The sequence below is a fragment of the Halictus rubicundus genome, chromosome 11 (genome assembly GCF_050948215.1).
Source record: "Halictus rubicundus isolate RS-2024b chromosome 11, iyHalRubi1_principal, whole genome shotgun sequence".
Classification (NCBI taxonomy): Eukaryota; Metazoa; Arthropoda; class Insecta; order Hymenoptera; family Halictidae; genus Halictus; species Halictus rubicundus.
This window is the reverse complement of record NC_135159.1, coordinates 10,077,597-10,098,800: the sequence shown is the minus strand read 5'-3', so window position 1 is coordinate 10,098,800 and position 21,204 is coordinate 10,077,597. Positions and strand designations below refer to the sequence as shown.

Here is a 21,204-nt window from a genome sequence, read left to right as displayed (position 1 = left end):
TCTTTTTGGAAGTCAGTGGCGACGGTCAATATTCCGGCTGACATTGGGCTGATTTATCGCTGACTTGTTCTACTGGATTTAACACGTAGTCCACGAAAATCGAAATTTAACCGACTGAAATTAATTTTTCGGAAATTATTTGTTAACAAGGATGACAATAAAATTAAATGTACAACTGTTTGGGTCATTTTGTCATTTAAAAAAAAATTAATCCTCTATGATTAATTACTAGGAACATTTTTACTGGCTTCAACAGAACTCTCGTAAATTGTAAATTAACTGACAAACTATTATTCCAGGAATTGTTTTTTAATAGGAATCACGAAAATATTAAATTTACAACCTTTTTAGGTCACTTGTCATTCTTTGGAGAATTAACAGGAATATTTTTATGCATGAATAATTCTTTGATTTCGTGTGATATTGATTTTACGGTGGCTGCTTTGCAGGTAGAAGTTAAATAAAATTGTTTAAATACCAGATTTAATTTTATTTCATATTTGAGTTACGATATTTGTTTCATTTGAACGAGTTCATTTAATATTACAATTATTATTTTTAGAACATGTACATTTACGTATATTTACTGATGTTGATCGAAGTTAAATAAAATTGACTTTGATTTAAACGAAAAATTAATTTTACAGCTTTCATCGTTTCAGATTCATTAAACATTTATGAGCGTTTAATGGCAATTAAAATGATACAGAAATGGCTGGGTCAGTCACAAATTCCTTGTTTATTCATTCGGAACGATTTGTCTGTCACATTTATGTCTTCTATTAAGAGAAAATTATATAGTATCGATTCTTTGAATAATAAAAGACTGCATTTTATTATTTTTTTCCTATTTTATTATTTTTATTTGCATTAGTTATTAAAAACTTCTTTTATTAATACAATATTCTATAATTATCAAGCCTTAGAAAAACTAATAACAATTTCATACCCCAACAAACTCAGCATTTTCACAAATTATATTAACAAAACTACCCCACCTCAAGGGACGAGTAAATAAATTTCATATTAAAGACATGCTTTAAATAATTGTAAATAATTTATAGACTCACATTTTCAAAAATTGCATTAACGAATTCCTTTCATCTAGGATCGAAAACTATCTTTGAAGGAACAAGTAAACAAATTCCTCGATAGAAACAAAACTTCCACAGGGCCCGCTTCAGGCACCCCCGGTAAAACAACTTTCGCTGCACACCGGCAATACCTTTGACGATTCTGCCGGATCTTCGGGACACGTTCGAGGAAACCTAAACAAACGGTGAAAACGAACAGCATCGCGATAAAACATAGAGAACACGAACGCCAACGGTGTGCCGGTGAATTTCCCGCCGTGCCGCGGGGCGAAAAATCGCGAGGCATCAAACGCAATATTCTTTTGTGCGGGGACGACTATTGCTCGAGTGTCTCGGTCGGTGGAAAATAAAAAACATAACGCCCGAGCGTGGCCGGAACGAAGAAAAAGGGGAAAAGTAAAACCGTTGCACCCTGGATTGCACTTCTGTGCACGCTGGCACGTATAATAGTGCTCTCGCGAGTACGCGCGTTCTCGCGATATTGTTCGCGGCACGGAAACGAGCGGAATTCGAATGGATCCGGCGTCCCGTGTTTCTTACCAACACCGATCCGAGGATTATTCGGAGCGTATTGCGTCCCCGGACGGCCGCGAATTTATGCGAACCCCCGGAGCTGCGGGGGTGGTTTGTGTGGTGGCGCGAGATGCAAAGTGGCTTGTAAATTCGAGTGGGACGGCTGTGTCGCGTCAAAGGAGGCTCGGGAATCGTTGCGTATTCGAAGACAAAAGTGGGGCTGCTGTATACTGCCATGCGACCATGCCGGAGTAGCTGGAATTTTGTTCCGAGCGTGTGGCGTGAGCGCAACTGGTCTGCCATGGTCGGACGAATTTAAAATTATTACTAGTTCACTCGGAAATTTAAAAAAAAAGATCATTCTACCAGAATTATACGAGTTCAGCTCAGTTGAAAAAATGCGGGGCAAGTAGACGTGGTTAGCGTTAGTCAAATATTTATAAGATCAATACGAATACACTTTGAAATTGTCGGTCTGACCATCGCTGGCTACTTCTACTTACAGAACTATTGCGGAACAAATCCGAGAGCAGCAATATCGCTAGAAAATATCTCCAGCAACAAATTCGGCTATATTTTCTCCTGATTCTCTGCGAAATAAAGCCGAAAACTTGAAGCACGTTTCTGGCGAGTCAGAATTCATAATATCGATAATACAGAGCAAAAAGTGTGACAAGTTCAGTCACGGACTTAAGGCCCCGTCGGATCAAGACCAAGGCGGATCTCGAGTCTGTGTATAAAGACTGCGAATGGAAATTATTAATTGAAAAGTCACGTGGCTATCCCGGGCCGTTAATTTCAGCAGAAACGACTCGGCGCGGCCGGAAGTCAGCTTTCCGTCACGTCAGTCGCGTGCCATCAATTCCGTCGAGCGATGCCAGATAAATCCCCGTGTCCAAGTGTCTCGAAAGTGCAACGATATCGGATCCGGTGAGGAGGTAAAGTTGCAGAATCTGTTGTCATTCGACGAGGGGGAGCGTCTCTCGCGCCGGCAACTATCGGGAAAGATCTCTCGAACGAGCAGACGCACCGCGCCAGGAACTTCTCTCCCGTGTGCATGTTCGCGAGCGCACACCTCTCGGAAAAATAAACCGTGCAGCCAGGAAACGAAACTTCCTTCAAAACGGCGCGAACGTGTCCCGTTCAAGATTACCGGGTCAGAAAACATCGCGTCTCTCTCTCTCTCTCTCTCTCTCTCTCTCTCTCTCTCAGGTGGTTGAACGGAACAAGAAGTCCCCGAGAGTGTAGAATTTACAGCGACAGGATGAAGTTCGCGGAGATAGAGTAACGCGAGCCCGCAGCTACCTGGATTACTGTATCAACAAGTAATGCCCGCCGAGCGGAAAGACCGAGTCAAGAACTGGAAATTGCGTCGTCTCATCAGCGGCCATTAGTCATATTAATCGCGACCGTCCATCTTCCGTGAACGACCCGATCCTGCCGGTACCCTGTCGATACTTTGCCTCATCTTTAACACGTTCACGGACAGTGAAAATGTCAGTGAGCTGCAAAAATGGACGGTCAACTTTTCTTGAAACTAGTTGTACTAGCCGAAATCTGATTAGACATAAACGATAATAATAAGTTAACTGTCATTGGTAACGACAGTTGGTCATTACTTCGAAATGTATATTAATAACAAAAACTTAAGGTTGTATAAAATTAAATAAATAAAAATTGCCTTTAAAATTTAGCATTCATGTAATTTTGCATCACTATGAAAATTAATCCTATAGCATTCACGTCCAAAAGTCAATCCCAGAGAATCTCACAAAATCAATGTAATTTAATTAATGAAACCGAAACTAGAAATTTCAAATGTATTATAGGGGATGCTGTCTTCAACCTTTTGAATACGAAAGTTCCGAATAAAATTCGGTTTATCTGGATATGTCACAATAAAAATGAATTTCTGAACCTAGTCAGAAATCGCTGTCAGTCATATGTGATCGACGTGCCGCTTAAAGAAGAGCTCGGAGATCACAGATATTGCAAACAGACTATAGACTATCTATATAGACTATAGACTATAGAACTATAGACTATAGAATCTATAACTTACTATAGATTCCGTCGAGTTTCGATTGAGATTCGACGAAGCGCTCGAATCTCTTCGGGTCAAACCTGACCCGGTCACCGGCGGAACCGGCAGGATCGCTACCGAAGCTTGCAAAGTGAATCGCAGAGGCCGACAAGGGAGGCTCCTGCAATCCCGAGCGAGGTTGAATCCAATTATTTTTGTAGGATCAAGATTTCCCGAAAAACTAACTCCCTCGAGAGGACAGCTAATGACTATCCAACGATAGATAGGGGGGGAAGGGAGAGAAGGGAGGATTTCCACGGCGGGCAAAGGGAGCCAGAAGGAAAAAGGAGAAGTTGAGCCTCCTTTAACTTCTACCCGGCTATTGGAAGTTACTTACTCTCGGGTCTCCTTGTGTGCGAGGTATCGGGAATTTCGAGTCCTCGGCACGTACGATTTATGGTAAATTCAGTTCAACCTGTTCTCCCCCTCTCCCCACCCCGCCCTTCGTACTTCATTTCGCTTTCAGGCGCGGCCGGCTTAAACGACGTCATCAATATTTATTGCTGTGTTGGGAACGTGTCTCGCCGGCGACGTGCACCGCTCGTTCGGCCAACTTTTCAAAGCGGCCGCTTTGCAAAAACCAATGAACGGCCGAACATAACCCCACCGGGAACGTGATTCTAATGAGACTTCCGGCGAACGTCTACACTTCCGCGGGAATTCCCGATGAGTTTCTCCGCGCCGAACTTCGAATTCGCGCGATTAGGATCGTTCGAATCCGGGATCGCCGTATGCAAATTTAATTATGTTGGAAACGTATTTCGACGTTCGCTTGACGAAGTCTCGATCTTTGACCGTGTTTGAGCATCCGAACGACGAAGTTTGAAGAGACTTCACGGTTCGGATAGTTTTGTTCAAAAGCAGTGGATTTAAAAGTTCGATCATGTTTGATTAAATGTTGTTTGCAGTTCAATTTTAATGTCGGGTTTACGGGAAAAATTGACGGGTTTAGTTTACGATTATTGAGATGGTGAAGATAAAATTTCACTACGTATATATTATTAGAAAAAATGGCTTGGATATTTCAAATACCTTTTCGAACACAGTACCAGTCGATTGGCCAGATTCTTCCGATTAAAACGAGTCCAAACACGACGCAAATCGGACCAGTTTTAGAGACTCGGTGTAAATAACAATTAAGAACGTCCGGATGATTGTTATATACGGAGCCTATAAAAGTAGTCGGATCTACGTCGTGTTTGGACTCGTTTCAATCGGGAGAATCTAAACAATTCATTGGTGACACGTTCGGAAAGGTAGAACCAAAATGACGGAATTGAAAATTTTCAATTCGCCCGAGCACGAGGCGTTTATTATTGACCGAGAGTATCGGATCGGGAAGCAGTTTCGCGCGACACCGAGTAACACGTCTCCCCTACGGGACCACCCCCGTGGCCTCGTGGCCCCCATGAATACTTCCTTCGCCGGGAATTCGTACCGCGGTCACGTGGCCCGCTTGTTACTCGAGAATTCGGAAGACACGCCCCGGGAAAATTGGCGAGATTTCACGGATAGTTTCCGTCGGTTACGTAAGGGTCCCGCGACGTGAATTTTTACAAGGCCCGGAATTGACCGTTTCGGCCTCGAGCCCAGGGACTCGTTCACGGAATCGCAAATCCGCGAGTCTCGACACCGGGGAGTTGTACGGTAAGAAGAGAAGTCGAGGAATAAGCCAACTCGCCAAATCGAATTACGGTGTTAATGGTACTTTGCATTCGGGACACCTTATACAGTCGTCTGTGGCGAAGACGTTTGTTTCCGAATTTGTTAGTGGTGTTGAAGTTTTGCTTTATTTAGGGCGTGATGGAAGTTTGTTCCTTTTGTTTTGGGACACACTGTATTGCATTCTGTATTGCATTAACACTGTTTTAATATTATTTTACATTATACAATACATTTATTACAATTGTATATTACACTAATGGTAATATATAATTTAATGTTGCAGAATTGACTAGGTCTAATTAATTAACAAATTTTGCAATACGGCTTTAATGTTTTATGAAACTCTAAACATTATTTCTGGGTAAAGTTATTTTATAGGAATGTTTACTGAAATGCTAGACGGAGAGTGCAGTGGTAATAGTATTTATAGTAAACATAATAGCAGTAATAGTAGAGATTCCATTGTTTGTAATAAATTAGGTAGGAATATATGCAATGTAGTAGAAATTTACATATTCGAAGGAGAATAGGTCGGCCTATGATCAGACATAGATATGTCTAGCAATATTACATCGTTGCACATGTTCCCGACAGTTGTAACGTAGAATGCCTTTCTCAACATTATTTATAATTTATTTTATGTCACGTGTCAATTTTTAATTTGAACACTAGCAAACGTAACCAATTTTTAATTACACCATTAGAACTCTAATCTCAAGATCGTATGATGTAAAAATTCGTGTGAAACTCCGAACAACTCTAATTTCCATGTGCCACCTAGTGTAAAGGAAAGAAGATTATAAAGCGTCAGTAAATAAACCACACGGACTCCCGGCGGCTATAATTACCCTGCAAACAAATTAAGTAACAAACAAAATTACGTTCCGCATGAGGCGCAGGTGGAAAGAGGCGCGTGGCCAAGTTTTAATTAACCACTCGATTAGCCTGTTCAAAGGGCTTCGAGAGGAGCATGCAGGGAAGGGAGAATACTTTTAAGCAGGACCCGTGGGGCTTGCGAAAAGTTCGCGAAACTTGAAATCGGTCGCCTGAGGAAAATTGTCTAGACCCGACACGTATTTCCGCGAAACTTTTTCCGGGCCGCGCGATTTTATTCGAACGGTTTACAGGCGGTCGATTTACCGCGCCCCACGAAAACCCTAGGAAACAACAGCCGGCAACGGAAGTGGAAGGGAAATGACTCGAATCATTGTACGTCCCCGATCCTCGGAGCAATTGCACGTGAAACAGCTTTTTTTCTGCTACTCGCACGAAATTTCCGCTCTCCTTTCACTGTTTTCGATGTGACAAATTTTACGTCGTTACGTTTTAGGTTTGAGGAAGTTTGAAGTGGTTCGAGCATGTTGGAAAGCGTTCGAATGCGTCCGAAATAATTTTTCCGTGTAAACGGGTATAAACTTAAGGAGTACTTTGGAAATTTACTTTAAAATACATCACAAAGCTTTAATTGAAATGGTTGGTTTTAGTTTGTGTTTCAGGGTTTGTTTGTTTGCACTGTCAGTGAAAGAGGATATTTTAAAAAGATAGTAATCGTTACCGCCAATATTTAACTCTCATAAATTAGTCTTATTTAATAGATAAAAGTGTAAAAGAAGTCGATTTGAGCACGATGTGGTAGGTTTGCACGTGTTTGAAAATGTTTCATGACAAAGTGGTCGATGTTCAAACAGTCGTAACTTTATGAAAAAAAATCGTACAACAATCTGTTTGGGCTCATTTTAAAGGGCGAAGTCTCTGCTTTTACATGCATCAGTTGTTTATTTTCTTCCAGTTCGCCTATGCATAAGACACGTCAAAACAATGCAACCTCTTTCCAGTAAAAGTACACTTTCCAGTAAAAGTGCAGTAAAAATGCAACGAAAAATCTGAGATCAAATTTTAAATAGTCGTTATGCAGCTTACACTCCAGTCTTCGGATCTACGTTAATTTGAGACTTGAAAGAAAATTATTCAGGCTTCACAGAAATATGTGAATCTGAAAAATTTTCGAAAAAATTAATTTTCTCTTTTCTGTTTGCAGCTTAGTGTAAAAGTATCCTACAACGAAAAGCAACGCACGGAGGCGATAGTAGAGGCTTCGACCTACAAAATGAGTCTAGATACATATTTTTCCGATTTTTTATCACCGAGATACAGCATCTCCCTATTATTCATAAATAAATTTCAATAATTTTACGGTGTGGTTCAGAAATAATTCTCGAGGGCTTTGAAGAGGAAAATTTCGTCTCGGTTTCAATTCGAAAAGCGCGTGCAACGTTTCGCAAATTGACCATTCAGTTTCATTAAAGAGAAGGCTGGCGTAGGGCGGGGGCCGTAAAGCGTTCGATGGAGGACCGGCAGCTAAGACGAATGTTACACAAGTGAATTTATAGCGAGGGATGGTGGGGTCTTCTGTTAAAAGGTGAAATTTCTGCAGGTGATCGCGAACAAAGGCTACCTGTTGGCTGCGGCCGTCTGTCCGCGAAGAAACGAACCTGGAACGTCCACTGGAATTCTACCGGAACTCGGCCTCCTCGCACGGGCTTCCATTATCGCGACGTTTACGGCGAAGAAATTAAATAAAGCTCAGCCGAGTCCCCGAATGGACGTCGAAACTTCCGAGAGGGAAGTTGTTAACAGGACCGGCTCATATCCACCCACAGTTCCCATGTTAATTCCGAAGTTCCAGCGAGCTCCTGCGCCGCCAGTTCAGCTCTCATTGTGTTTGAGACGTACCGGAGCCTCTTGGTTTATTAAGTGCTCGGCTATATACACCGGCGCACAATTAAATAACACGAACCAATTACTTGACTGCCATTGTGCCACATATACTGTTGACGAAAAGACACACAAAGTGGAAATGGCTATTAAAATTATGAACCATTGACATCCTTTTTTGGATCACCCTGTATAGGTTGACATGTGTATAAACGTCTGTATATACATTTTTGAATATGTTTTCAATAAATAATGTTCAGTTCAAGGCCTGTAATTACACATTTTCTTTAAACAATGCTGAACATCCTTGAACTTTCTTTTGAATCACCCTGTACATAAAATTTTCACAATCCCGAGTTAATCCTGAAAAATTGTCAACATGTACCACAATCTCTGGCAGTGGAATGCCATTTATGTTTATTTTACAGAAGAGTGCATAAAGTGGAAGTACTCTTTTGAATCATCCTGTACACAGACTTCTCACAAACCCAGAACATTCATCAACAAATCGGTAATATTTCTGACAATTCCCGGCAATGTAGTGCAATTTCTATTTGCTCCGTTGAAAAGCACAAGATTGCCTTTTGAATCAGCCTGTATACAGAATTCGTGCAATCTCAGAAAGTTCTTCAAGAAATTGGTAACATTTCTCGCAATTCGTAGGAGATGTAACGTACCATTAGCTTCACTGAAAAATAAAAATAAATCGGAAACCGGTTTCTTTTGGATCGCCCTGTAAGCGGGACGAGTGTTCATTCGAGAAACTCAATGTGAAAAGAAAATCTATATAAACGTTACAAGCAATTTTCGTATGGAGGGTCGATACCCCATCGATTGCTACGGGATTCGCGCCATTAAGCTTGATCCCCGCCCCCTACAGCATCTGTCAAAACCAAGCGCGAGCGACACCGAAGTCTTTTCACCGCGGGGATTCATGGCCCTCGTGGACTCACTCGCTTCGAAAGTTAATCAACCGTCCTATCGTATTCCCCCTTGCCCCACCCCTTCGCCCCTCCAACACAGGTTCGCGATTCAAACCGACAGCGGTTCGAAGACGACTGTAAGAAAACGCGATGAAAGATTCATGCAGTCTCGATTCGCGGTCCAAGAGGTCCTCGCGCCTTTCCCATTTCGCATGCAAATTCCGTTTCTAGTCTCCCGGCCCCGCCTCCCCCCGACGCCCCGCCCACTTTGCTCCCAGCCCGTCTCTCGACCGCCCGCATTCCGCAATTTCGGTTGAAATTTTCCGCGGCGCGGTCAAAATTATAACAGTTCGCTGCTGTACCAGCGCCGGTATTCAATTAGCTCAATGTTTGAGTTCATCCGCCGGAAAACGAGTACTGCGAGAGAGAGGGAGAGAGAGAGAAAGAGAGAGGGTTGCACAGGCCAACGGAGGAGAACTATCGCGGACAATTAATTAAGCGACCATGATTGACCGACTGATTGGTGTGATCGGGACCGACTACGGGAACCGAAGTCGAACTTTGTACCTGTATCGGTGAATTAATTACGGTGCTGTACACTTTCGCGTCTTCACGCCTACAGGGCGTTCCAAAATTGGAGAAACGTGTTCGGTACTGGAAAACTGGTATGCTTAACATGAGGTTCTGGAAATAATTTTACGTTGGGATATGGTTCGAACAAACTAGTGAAACTTTGGGAAAAATAATTAATTAATTAAGGAATTAAAAATTCATTTCTTTAGATATTGTAACAAAAATGTACAGTAGAATTTTTATCGGGGAACCGTGATTGAGGTTAGGCGTGTTAAGGAAGATATACAGGGTGGGTAATGAAAACTGTATAAAATTTCAGGATCGCCAGAATTAGTGATGAAATTTTTTAAATTAATCATCCTCTTTCCGAATCAAGTAAATCGAATTATTTAAAAAGAAATGCACGTATCATATTACAAAAATTACACGTTTAGTTTTTCTGGAGTGGTACGCAGTTATTCTCTAGCGAAAAAGGGCGCGTAATTTGAATTTCGAATGCTCTAAAATCGAAATACATCAACTAAAGCCTTACAAACAGTGCAAAAATTAGTTATTTTTCGATGAATTTGTGTGGAGTGAGTTTAGTTGTGATTTCTACTAATTGATTTAGGGTCGATGACCACGATCGATGGTCTCGGAGGTCAGTAAGAACGGTTCGGGCACCTCGACAGTCAGCGAACTCGTAACTTAGTTAACCGGCGGATAATTTTGCGTCTGTGGGTTGCCGTTACCGCGGCCAGCCATCGGTGGGCGCAACGTTTATTGGGAAACATCGTTAAATCGTGTCACGGGGATACTTTGAACGAGCCGCGGACACTTGTACAACTAATTGGCGGGATCGACAGGCGTTCTAGTAATTAGCTGCGCAAAGGACATCGCGATGGATGACCGTCATGTTCGAAAATTCGCGCGTACGATTGACGCTCGAATTTGCGAGTGCTACAACGGAAAATCCACAAAAATTCTGCAATAAAAAAATTATTTATGTGAACAACGAACCAACTGAAATTAAAAATAATATTTTAATATTATTATCACTCGTACAAATCTACAATTTATTAAAAGAAAATGTTTGATGCTTCGATAGAGTATGGACTAATGGTGGACACTTAAGTGTAGCAACTCTCGTTAGCGAAAATTCTTTTTAATACGCTGAATCATGGCTTTGTGGATACGGTTCCAGAACTTTTGAACGAGCCTGTAGGAAGTCGGCTCCGATTACCTAATCGGATGATTTGTCGGGCAAAATGTCGCCGTTTAAAATTTGTCGAAGTGAAATTGAAATTCCTTTGGGGCCCAGCCGGCGGGGGGATAAGACACGGGAGCCGCGCATTTTTCATCGGATGAAGACAAGCGAATGTCCCCGATTGAATGACAGATTGATTAACGAGCAATCGACCGTTCCAGGAGCTCGTCTGTGCCGCTGATTGAACGTCGGCCGAATGCTTTTCATTCCTCCGGTGGCAGTCGATGATTTATTCTGACGGGAACGGATCTGAAATAATCTGAATGTACTTTTTTCCCCGCTCGCCATCGGAAACGACTCGCAATTAATTCCCAGCCTTCATTCAACTCCGTTCATTACGACACTTAACGTAACACTCGATACCGTCGTGCTCGCGTAACCGTTCGCTACCGAGGAAAACAGTTTTTATTCAACTCGCAAGCATCGATCGTTACGAAACCGTTCTATGAAATGTGTCGATTTTCTCCGGTCCAGTTACATAAACTATCCTATTATTTATTAATTATCGGTTGCATTTTGTTGTTATTTTATCCTATAATTAATATATGTACATAATTACGAACAATAGCGTTAACATCAGTATTTGAAAATATGTACACATTGGTCGATCAAAGTTGTTACACTTAAGTGTCCACTGTTAGTCCCAATAACAAAAAAATTACCACAAGTTAAACGACACGAGTACTTCCAAATAACGTAACCATTACTCCAAAAAACTTATTCATTTTCTCAGGAAAAATTCCCAAAAATCGCATTTCAATGCAGATAGTGCACGAAGCACTTATGCACTTAGGAGCATTTAGTCCGCTCCCATAATAGTTCAGACATTTATCATCTGGCCCCGACTATTGCCCGATAAATAATGCACGCATTTAAACGGAGAATTCGACAAGTGGCAATTAGCATCGTGGGATAATAAACGTTTCTCGTAATTCTCGTTTCTAGGGGTTCCGGGGGAAGGGGGTTTGGAATTTATTTCGTAGAATTAAAATTATTGGCCGGTAAATCAGCGGGCGTGGACAGTTTGCGGCCGCATAAACAACAATTACAACGCCTAGGCCCCGCGATAAACAACGATTAATGACTAGATAAATAATGCGTGTGGGAGGAATCGGTTACAGCGTTGTCCAGGGGCGTCACGATTTCGTTACATTTCTAATTACACGGGGTGGTTGCCGCCATCACTGGAAGGGTATGGGGGTTAATGGGCCGCGGCAATTAACGCAGATCGTTTTATTAATTGCCCGCCATTTCGGATTTCTTCTTCGCCGCTAATTAGCTCCGCGCGGTCGGATAATTAGTTCTTGGCCACTAATGATACGTGAAGAGCCCGATTAAGACTATAATGACTTTAAAGTGAGGTTAAAAAGGCTACCCCGCGGGTTCCAAGATGGCGGACCAAGATGGCGCCGCTGACGCACCCTTTCGATCAATTCATGATTTACTATCGAAACTCTAATGTTAAAAAAAAAAGAATGAACGATGTTGTGCTGGTTTTGTTGTTGTACGTTTATTTTTTATGAAATTATAATAATTTTAATATGAACGTTTTTGAGGAAAGCGGATGTTTCGAATGACTTTTTGAAGTCGCTGTATATGGTGGTTTCTCTCGAGACGAAAAAGAGAGATACGCGAATGAAACAAGATGGTGAAAGTTAAAGGGGAGTGGGGGAGGGGGATGGTAAAGGGATGGAAACGAGGCCGCTATTTCGTTGGTATTTTTATGTTGGCGGCGAAAAAGCGATTAAAAGTTTCGGATTAAAAAGCTCGGCCGTGCATTGGTCGGGACTTGTTTTCGGCGATTTTTACACGTGTACCGTTATATTGTGGAAAGAAGGCTCGTTCGAATAATAAAAAATGCGCTACGGTAACGAGGTATCGGTGCACGAAAGTTCGTTCGTTCACGTTGGAAATGTTCGGAACAATGCAGACAATGGGCAGGTGTACACTTGGAGATTTGGGGATATTGACGAAGATTTTAATGCTATTAATACCCTTTTTGAATTTTGAGAAATGGAAAAGTAAGACCACTTCCAGTTTTCAAATTGTATGATTCTGAACAGTTTTAGGGGTATATTTGGCAAATATTTTATCAGTAAATTAGGCGATACCTTTTCACGAAACCTTCTTTGGATTATTTATACATATTTGAGCCACGTTCATGAATTTTTATACCCTGTTAACGCCGTAACTAATTATTCATCGACAATTTTGAATGATTGCGACGCTGCGATAGTTTGAGAACTTTTGTTCCATAAGGTAAGCTACATATTTTTATTGACCATTTTTGTAATCATTATTCATCGAAAATTTTGAAAGCTTGCAACGGTATATAAAGTTCTATGTATATTATGAGAATTTTTCTTTACCAAACCGGGGAATATTTTGTTATAAAAATTTACAAATATATTTATTTATATCTGAACTATGCATGTAAATTTTTTGAAATTGTTACCTCCAAAACTGTAACAATTATTTGTAGGATAAGCAGATCTATGGGAAAATGATTATTGTTTTACAATTGTAAAGATAACGATTTATAAAAATTCACGTATACAGTTTAGATATGTGCAAATCCGTCAATAAATTTTCGCGTAAGTATATCACTTAGTTTACTAAATAAAAATTCCCAAAGTACACCGATAGCTGTCTACTACATTACAGGCTTCTATCCAATTTGATAATTAACTACCCGGTTATTAATGCAAGGCACAAAAATTCACGAACTCAGCTTAAACGTGTACAAACAACTCTGCAAAGTTGCATTAAAAAATATTGCTTGGTTTACGAGAAAAAAATTCTTAAATATTACCTGGCTAAACAATCCGAGTGTGCAGAAGGGTTTGCGAGTGACGGGTCAGGAACGACCCACCATCGGTGGCGCGTGCTTTAATTTTTCGGACGACTGGTTACAGGATCGAGAGTCGGGCTCTCTCGAGTGTGTATCGATCTAGTGGACGGACGACCCGTCGAACCGAACGAACGGGCGATCAATTTTTTCGCTGGTCCTCTAATTGAAAGCCATCTTCCGGCGAACGCCTTCTCCAATGGGACACATAAGTTCTCAGGAAACGGGACGTTCCTCCGGGTTCCAATGGCTCTCGATTTACGACTCGACACGGTTCGAAAGGTTTCTCGGACGATCGACGTGCGTTCACCGTTTGTCATCCGGACGTGACCATTCCGTTAAACGCGGCTCTCCCTTTTTCCGGTCTGATTTTTTGCTATTTTTTTTCCTTTTTTGCGAACGGTAATAACTGCTCGATAGAATAATAAAATAATTTGCGCGATCGGAAAATATTTCCCTTTCCTGTTGCGCGCGCTGTTCATCGAAAAAAGGTCGCCCGTCGAGCCTCGATATATTTAAAAAATGGCTTTTGCAGGTCGATTGGTTCCTGAATCGACATTCTGTACGTTCCATGGAAAATATAAATAAACCGAGACTGTCATTTTATTATTCATTAAATTTTATTATTTAGTTCGCCCGTTTAGACTCACACGACTTTTATGCATCAATTTGTTGTTAATATATACTGAAATTATGTTAGTTCCTAAACTGTTAAAACAATTTCGCATTTCATACAAGTGGATGTCAAGTTCCTACTGACATATTTCTTTTTGAACCCAAGTGACCTTAGCATAAAGTGCGCCCTTCCACCTTTCATTTAAGCCCTGGATAATTCGAAAATTCCCATGGGAATACATTCTACAATTTATTCAGAGGATTCCAAAAAATCGTATAATTTATCGATTCCATTTTATCGACTTCAAGTCAGAAATGTTAATTTTCCAAGAAATGCTCGAAAAAATTTCAGAAAACTTCATTTTCGGATCTGTCCAAATATTTGTTTAAATAATTCGAGAGGGGAGCACGGAACGCATGATTTCTGTTGATAACAACCGAGCGGAGCCCGGCCACGCGTTGTTTTCCCCGCCGTTCAATTTCGCCTCTCGAGAGACTTTGTCGGTTAATGTCGAACGCCGTGCCATAAACGCTTCCGCGAAGTGATTATGCAAGGGTACGAGGGACGAACAATGGGGCTCCGGGCGCTCGATCGTTCAACAAAAAGCGTCGATACGTGCCTCGAGCCAGTTCGAGGCGTGACTGATTCCACTCGGCGTATTGATTTTAACGTAAGAATGAGTTTAAAAGCGTCTTTATCCTCTTCCGGGTCGTAAAGCGAAGCTTCCTACCGCGGACGTTAATAGGGAACCGGCACGACAGTGTTCCACGATCGACAGACCAAAAGCCGTCCACCTAAATGATCCATAAAACGGCTCATCCAGCGACACTTAACCGTGACATGCCGATTACTTCCCATTCGCATCATTAGCGACCGTACAGTTTATCGAAAGAGTCTTCATACACATTTTACAAAAATTTTTCAGAAGTAGACCGAACAATTCGATTTATTTAAAATAATGTATTGTTAGATAGATTATTCTAATATGCACCAACGTATTCGCGACGTTTTTCTGAGTGAAACGAGCCCAAACACGGTACAGTTTGTATTATCCGTTCTACTATCGGAATACTTACACTGCTTATACCTACACTATACTATACACTATTCGGATAACAGAAGTTCTACTAAATCGTGGATTAAACGAGCAAATGTGATCCTAATCGTATCGTGTTTGGACTCGTTTTAATCAGAAAAATGTCACGGATGTGCTGGTAAAGGTTCCAAAATGGAATAATTAAAAACACTGTCTCGAGTTTTTGAACTAAATTTTCTCCGAAACGAGGCCTCGCACAGAAAATCTTCTCTGCACAACATCGAATGATTTTCGGATGAAGAATTAGCAGAAGGTCTTTCGAACCGCGAATTTCGCCTGCGTAATTACCGAAACCGAGAGCCGTGACCACGGCAAAAGTGACCGCGGGCCGGTTGTGGAACAAAGTTCGAATTCTGCGACGATGTAACCGGCTCGCCCGTATGATTGCTATGGGGAGCCGGTGCCGATACTATCCGGCGTCGTCGGTGGATTTGTCGGGCGCAGGCCTCGCAACGCGTCCGTCCGCTGCAGAAAATTAGAGCATGCGGTGCGAATGACGGGGCCGCGGTGATAATTAATATCGGCGAAATCACTGGGACCCGTGCCGCGGATTATTAACACTGTACCACGTGTATTCGCCGCGGACGAATTATTTGACAGCGCGCCCCGATGGCCGTCGCATCCCTCCGATCCCATTGTCAGAAAACGGAACGCCCTCGGCTGACAAATTAGACAAAACGTCGAAATTTCTTTCCAACGTCGACCCTCAATCACTGAACGTGCTGGGAACCAGTTACTGGCATGGGCTGCCTTTTAAAAATGGCTAGAATGAATTTCTGTCACCAGTTTATCAGCTTGACAGTACGAATTTGGTGACGTCAATTTTGTATTTTTAATTATTTCTTTATGGAACTTTTACCGATACATTGCTTACATTTTTCTGGTTAAAACGACACCCAACACGACCTAATACGGACGACATTTATTCGTTTAATCCGCAGAAGTATAGAACCTCTATTATCCGAACCGATCAGTAGGATAGTCAAATACAACAGACAACACAATCCAAATTTGCTTCGACTCATTTTCATCGGAAAAATGGCACAAATACGTTGAGTCATAGTAAAATAATCCATCTAATAATAAATTTTTAAAAAAATTAAATTATTCGGTCCACTTTTGAATAATTGATTGTAAAAATAAGATAGATATAAAGACTCGTTCGACTGATTGTGCATTAACGATTACAATCGTTGAACTATTGAATTTGAAAATAGTTCAACAATTTTGTAACTTTTAAAAAATAATATTTTATACCAGTCGTTTTTGCTGCTCGGTATTAACTCTTATACTGAATATCTGATTATGTGGACAAAAGATTTTTCTCAGGAGGATTCGTTTTTGATAAAATTTATATTAAATGTTGCATAAAGCACATTGGATCGAAGATACCTTTTGCGACTTAGAGGATCATTTTCTTTTTATAAAAGTGCAGAAAGATTATGTGGAGAGATTTTTTGCGAAAGGTCTCGCTTTCGAGAAAATTGCATTTGTATATAATACGAGAGACACCAGAAAATTGTCTGACTATAGCTAGGCGTTTTTACGTAACCTAAGGTGTACAATCACTGGTTTTAATTGCCATATAATGGCAATCTTGGTATAAAATCGAGTAAACACTGTGGGTATTACGTTTTCTGCAAAAGGGGTCGTTTTCAAGGAAATTGCTTTCGAATTGGATACACATTGTCCGACCATGATTGGGCATTTCTACTGAAAACAAAGGTCACCACAGCTTTTAATTGCTACACGCTGGTTTTCGGTATGAAATCAAGTGTGTAATGTTGTAGGGTTCGTTTTTCCCGAAGCTTTCATTTTCGAGAGTGTGTCTGACTATTACTGGCTCGTTCTACTTAGAACTGCGACAATACACCTTCCATTCAATGTTCAATAACTCGACCAAAAAAAATGGTACATCAATTTTTAACGACTCGTTAGAAAGGGGAAACTTCAATCTTCAAATCTACGTTGGTTTCAGCCCGGAGAAAAATTTTTGAATACTTCTACAGACGTTTCAATATAAAGCGTGTTCGATCGAGTTTCGCACACGATCTCGCACGAGGTCGCAGAAAAGAGCATAATCTGTCGGACGCGTAGCGTCGGCGAACAATGGTATTACAGGGCCGTGAAGCTGCGCTCTCCCGGCCACGTGTAATCTTTCACCTGGCCGCGGTAATTAACTCGATGTTGCTAAAGGGCGCCGATAAGCTTCGAATCGGATGTTAATTAGCGGCCTGGAGTCACCACCGTCGGGGACAGTACACTGATTAATTCTCTCTCTCTCTCTCTCTCTCTCTTGCGCGCACACGCGGCGTATCGGGCCTGGTCGGGCTTCTATTTGCGGCGCGGATCGGTTTCTACGGGCATTGAAATTGATTATGCAAACGAGACGGTGTTCCTCGGGCGTGGCCCGGTGTTTGTATCGCGACTCAATGACCGTTGTCACCACGCCGCGCCGGCATGAGGATGTTTTACAATCGATGATTTAATGATAGCCGCCGTCGCGCGTTCCGCGCGTCGCCAGAAATAATTGATTTCTTAGCGGTGACCCATGCTCCCCCCCCCACGATTTATCAACGGGAACAACGAAATGGAAACTTTATGCACGGCCGACCGACCCCGCGAATTAATTGTATTGTTGAATTTATGCCGGTTTTTATTCATGTCGTGTGTGTTGCCGCGCCGCGTCGACTGGGGCGATGTAAAGTGCAAATAAAATATTCAATAAAATGTTCGTATACGCGGTAGAAAAAAGTGAACTCATCCAAATGAGTCCGAGCTCGTTGTTGTATCTTTTTTTCTGACGAAATTATCACGGTTTTTATATTTATGATTTTTCGGATATCTGTCCCAATACTTTCTGGATCCGTTTTAATTCGTTAATCCCAAGTCACTGGATTCTAGGGAATTTCGCTAATCACTAGACGAAGTTTCGTGAACTTGGCGAGTCGTTGAATGCAACACTAGTGAACATAGTGAGTCACTAGGTAGGATGAAATTAATAAGTTACTCGAGAGAGTACTAGTGGATCTAGTAAATTACTAGATGAAATTCCCCAGATCTAGTGATCGTGTCATTGGGTAAAAAACTAGTCGAATTAACGAGTAACTGGACCAAACTTCCTAGATTTAGTGAGTCACCAAAATAAGACACTAGCGAACACGGTGAGTCTCTAGATAAAGTCACTAGATAGTCTCTAAATTGTATAAGTAACTAAACTAAACTTCCTAGATTCAGTAAGTTACAAGTTAACTCACTGGAAAAAGCACTCTAAATGTAATAAGTCACTGAGTAGAGTGCTAGTGGATTTAATAAGTAACTAGACGAAGTGCTCGTTATTCGACAATCCACAAATAACTAGACCAAATAGAATTCGTAAAATGAATAAATCCCTAGATAAAATTATTACTAACTAAAATGCTGGTGACATTAACGAGTTACTAGATGAACCGCAATGGACAAAATTAATAAATCCCTAGATAAAATTACTAGATTCGAAGATTCTGGTGAAATGAGTAAGTAACTATATGAATATACCAATTAAAATTAAAAAATTACTAGAGCTACATAATATGCAATATTTCCTAGATACAATGATTAGCTCATCAACCAAAATACCGTTGGATTCGATAAATAAATCAAGAATACTCACTAAAAATAAGTCCCTAGATAAAGTACTGGAAAACTTACTAGCCAACTGTCTTCTCTCGCAGCGTCTGTAACAAACGAAATGAAATGAAAAGAAACAACAGAAACGATCGGTTACAAGACAAGACGAGACACAATGACGTTTCGATAGTTTCATCCGTTTATTTATTTGTTTATTTAATGACACGCTCGCCCGGCGGTCGTGTTCGGTTACAGTTTCAAATCGAACCGACACACTCAGGATCAGTTACTCGGCTCGATCGATCGAGTAATAACAACGTGTACACACGCACACATATACTCACACGCAGCTCCGATCGACCGCTGAACGACCAATAATCGCTGATAATAATCACTCTTCCGAACATCCGTTTTTTCAACATTCTGGCGCGGAAAACGCAACCGCCGGCATCGATTTTCAACGAAATTATTCCCCTCCTTATCGAATATCGATAATTCTTATTAAATCCGATGAAATCCCGGGTCTGCTGGAAAACAAACCTCCGCTTATTGCGCGCGATGCACCGGCTGCAATTTTCCAATGGAGCACAGTGGTTCATAATGTTTCAGCAGTTCAAGCGGTTAATTGGTACACAGAAACGGAACGAACGCAATTATAATAATTCGGGGGCAAATGAAATGAACCGTAGAAAAATTAATTTTCATCGCGTCCAAAGTACCGTGATTCGTGAACAAAGAAAAAATGAAACAAAAATTTACCGAATTTAATTGAACTTGCTCTTTCTTGGATAATGCAATAAAGTATTTTAATATTTCTAACTGGATTTTAACCATTTTTAATTAGACAATTTTCTAATGTGTAAATTCAACAGAGAATACGAGAGAATCGTTTTTTATAACTTTGTCATTTGTGATCAAATAACTCGATAGAATTGAAAATAGAAGTACCAGCTCAATAACAACAATTTAGTACCACATTGTTCACTCTCGAGTACTATAAGTTTATATTTCTTTTAATTGTATATCCTACATCAAGTTGAACCACGATCGCCAGCGTGATTTAGCAACATTTATACACCCTAACAGTACGTCTTTCGAATTTTCAAAGAAGTTACGTCGTTCCTGAACTGTTGAAACCTGATTTGGTACCACTATGAGTCGTGTTTCGTAAAGATCCTTTCAACATTGTTCAACGAGCTTCAAGTTTGGCAAAGTGCACGAATTTGCGACAAAATTCCTTCTCCCAGCATCCCTCGCGGGCAAGCCTCATTGTTTCGCTTTCCAAACATTCCAAAAATTCAGTGAAGAACCTCCAATCACCTCTATCTAATCTCTAAAATCAAAGGAATTAAAAAAATTTCAATTTTCTCGATGCGTACAATTTTTGAAGCGCCCTGTACCAGCTGTATATTCGTGTTAGAAGGGCGTGACAAGTGAATGTAACAAATTAAAACGCGAATTGCCCGCGAGAAACGCGTCTTCGATTAATTACGAGCGCAGGCCGGCGCGGCGATTCGAATTTCCCGCGCGAACGCTCGCGGTTCTGGCCCCGCCCCGCTCGCTCAGGCCCCGCTCCGGCCCCGCCCCCTTTCGCGTTCAGAAAGCGAATATTGCTGGTACTCGTTACATCTACACGGTGTTTCCCGTTATTATAGGGGTAACGCGATCCATCCCCGTCCTCTGGGAGAAGAACGGCTGCGTGATCCTAACCGGTATCGACGAGTTTATCTACACCGGGGGCAATTCCGCCGGAAACCGGCGTCTTCCCTTTCCGAGAGTTGAGCTCTCCTTTGCTCGGCCATCGGCATTCGATTCGATTATCGGGTTTCGACGCCACGGGCCATGAGCCGGCACGCTACGCGTTTGATCGAGAGCCGGAACTCGCGTGTCTCATTGTCGTCGGCCTATCTGGTTTGAAATTGTGATTGTACAGGGTGTTTCAGGACTCTTGAACAGATTAGTTGAGGAAATTAGGTGACAGAGGAATTCTAATTTGATAGAGACGCGGTGAGCAGGAATCAGGCAGCGTGGCTGGTTTTGGTTAGCGATTTTGTGGGGAGTTTGACTCTACAGGTCGTTTCAGAGTGAACTGTTGTGGATAAATAATTTGGGAAATTGTTTAGCTTAAGTGGAGGTTGCAGAAAGCATAACTAGATCTTTGGTGGGAGTGTGCTATTAGAGAGGATTTGGACTAGGAAAAGTCTAAGCATTGTACAGGCTGTT

The 21,204-nt window shown here is 41.4% G+C and overlaps 3 protein-coding genes across 4 annotated transcripts in view; all 3 read right to left on the bottom strand.

Annotated features, from left to right (window-relative positions):
* The window catches only part of LOC143358943 (uncharacterized), a 49,973-nt gene extending 41,852 nt beyond the window's left edge, over window positions 1–8,121 (bottom strand). Inside the window, exon 1 of the mRNA XM_076796490.1 lies at window positions 7,811–8,121. Within this exon, the coding sequence (XP_076652605.1) occupies window positions 7,811–7,902 (92 nt within the window). The 5' untranslated portion in view covers window positions 7,903–8,121. The remainder of the gene's footprint in view (window positions 1–7,810) is intronic.
* LOC143358944 (uncharacterized) overlaps window positions 1–21,204 on the bottom strand; it is a 321,603-nt gene that overhangs the window by 199,291 nt on the left and 101,108 nt on the right. The gene's annotated exons all lie outside the window — the stretch shown is intronic.
* Window positions 19,167–21,204, bottom strand: part of LOC143358931 (metabotropic glycine receptor) — a 152,756-nt gene continuing 150,718 nt past the window's right edge. Inside the window, exon 14 of the mRNA XM_076796469.1 lies at window positions 19,167–21,046. The gene's annotated coding sequence lies outside the window, so the exon portion shown is untranslated. The remainder of the gene's footprint in view (window positions 21,047–21,204) is intronic.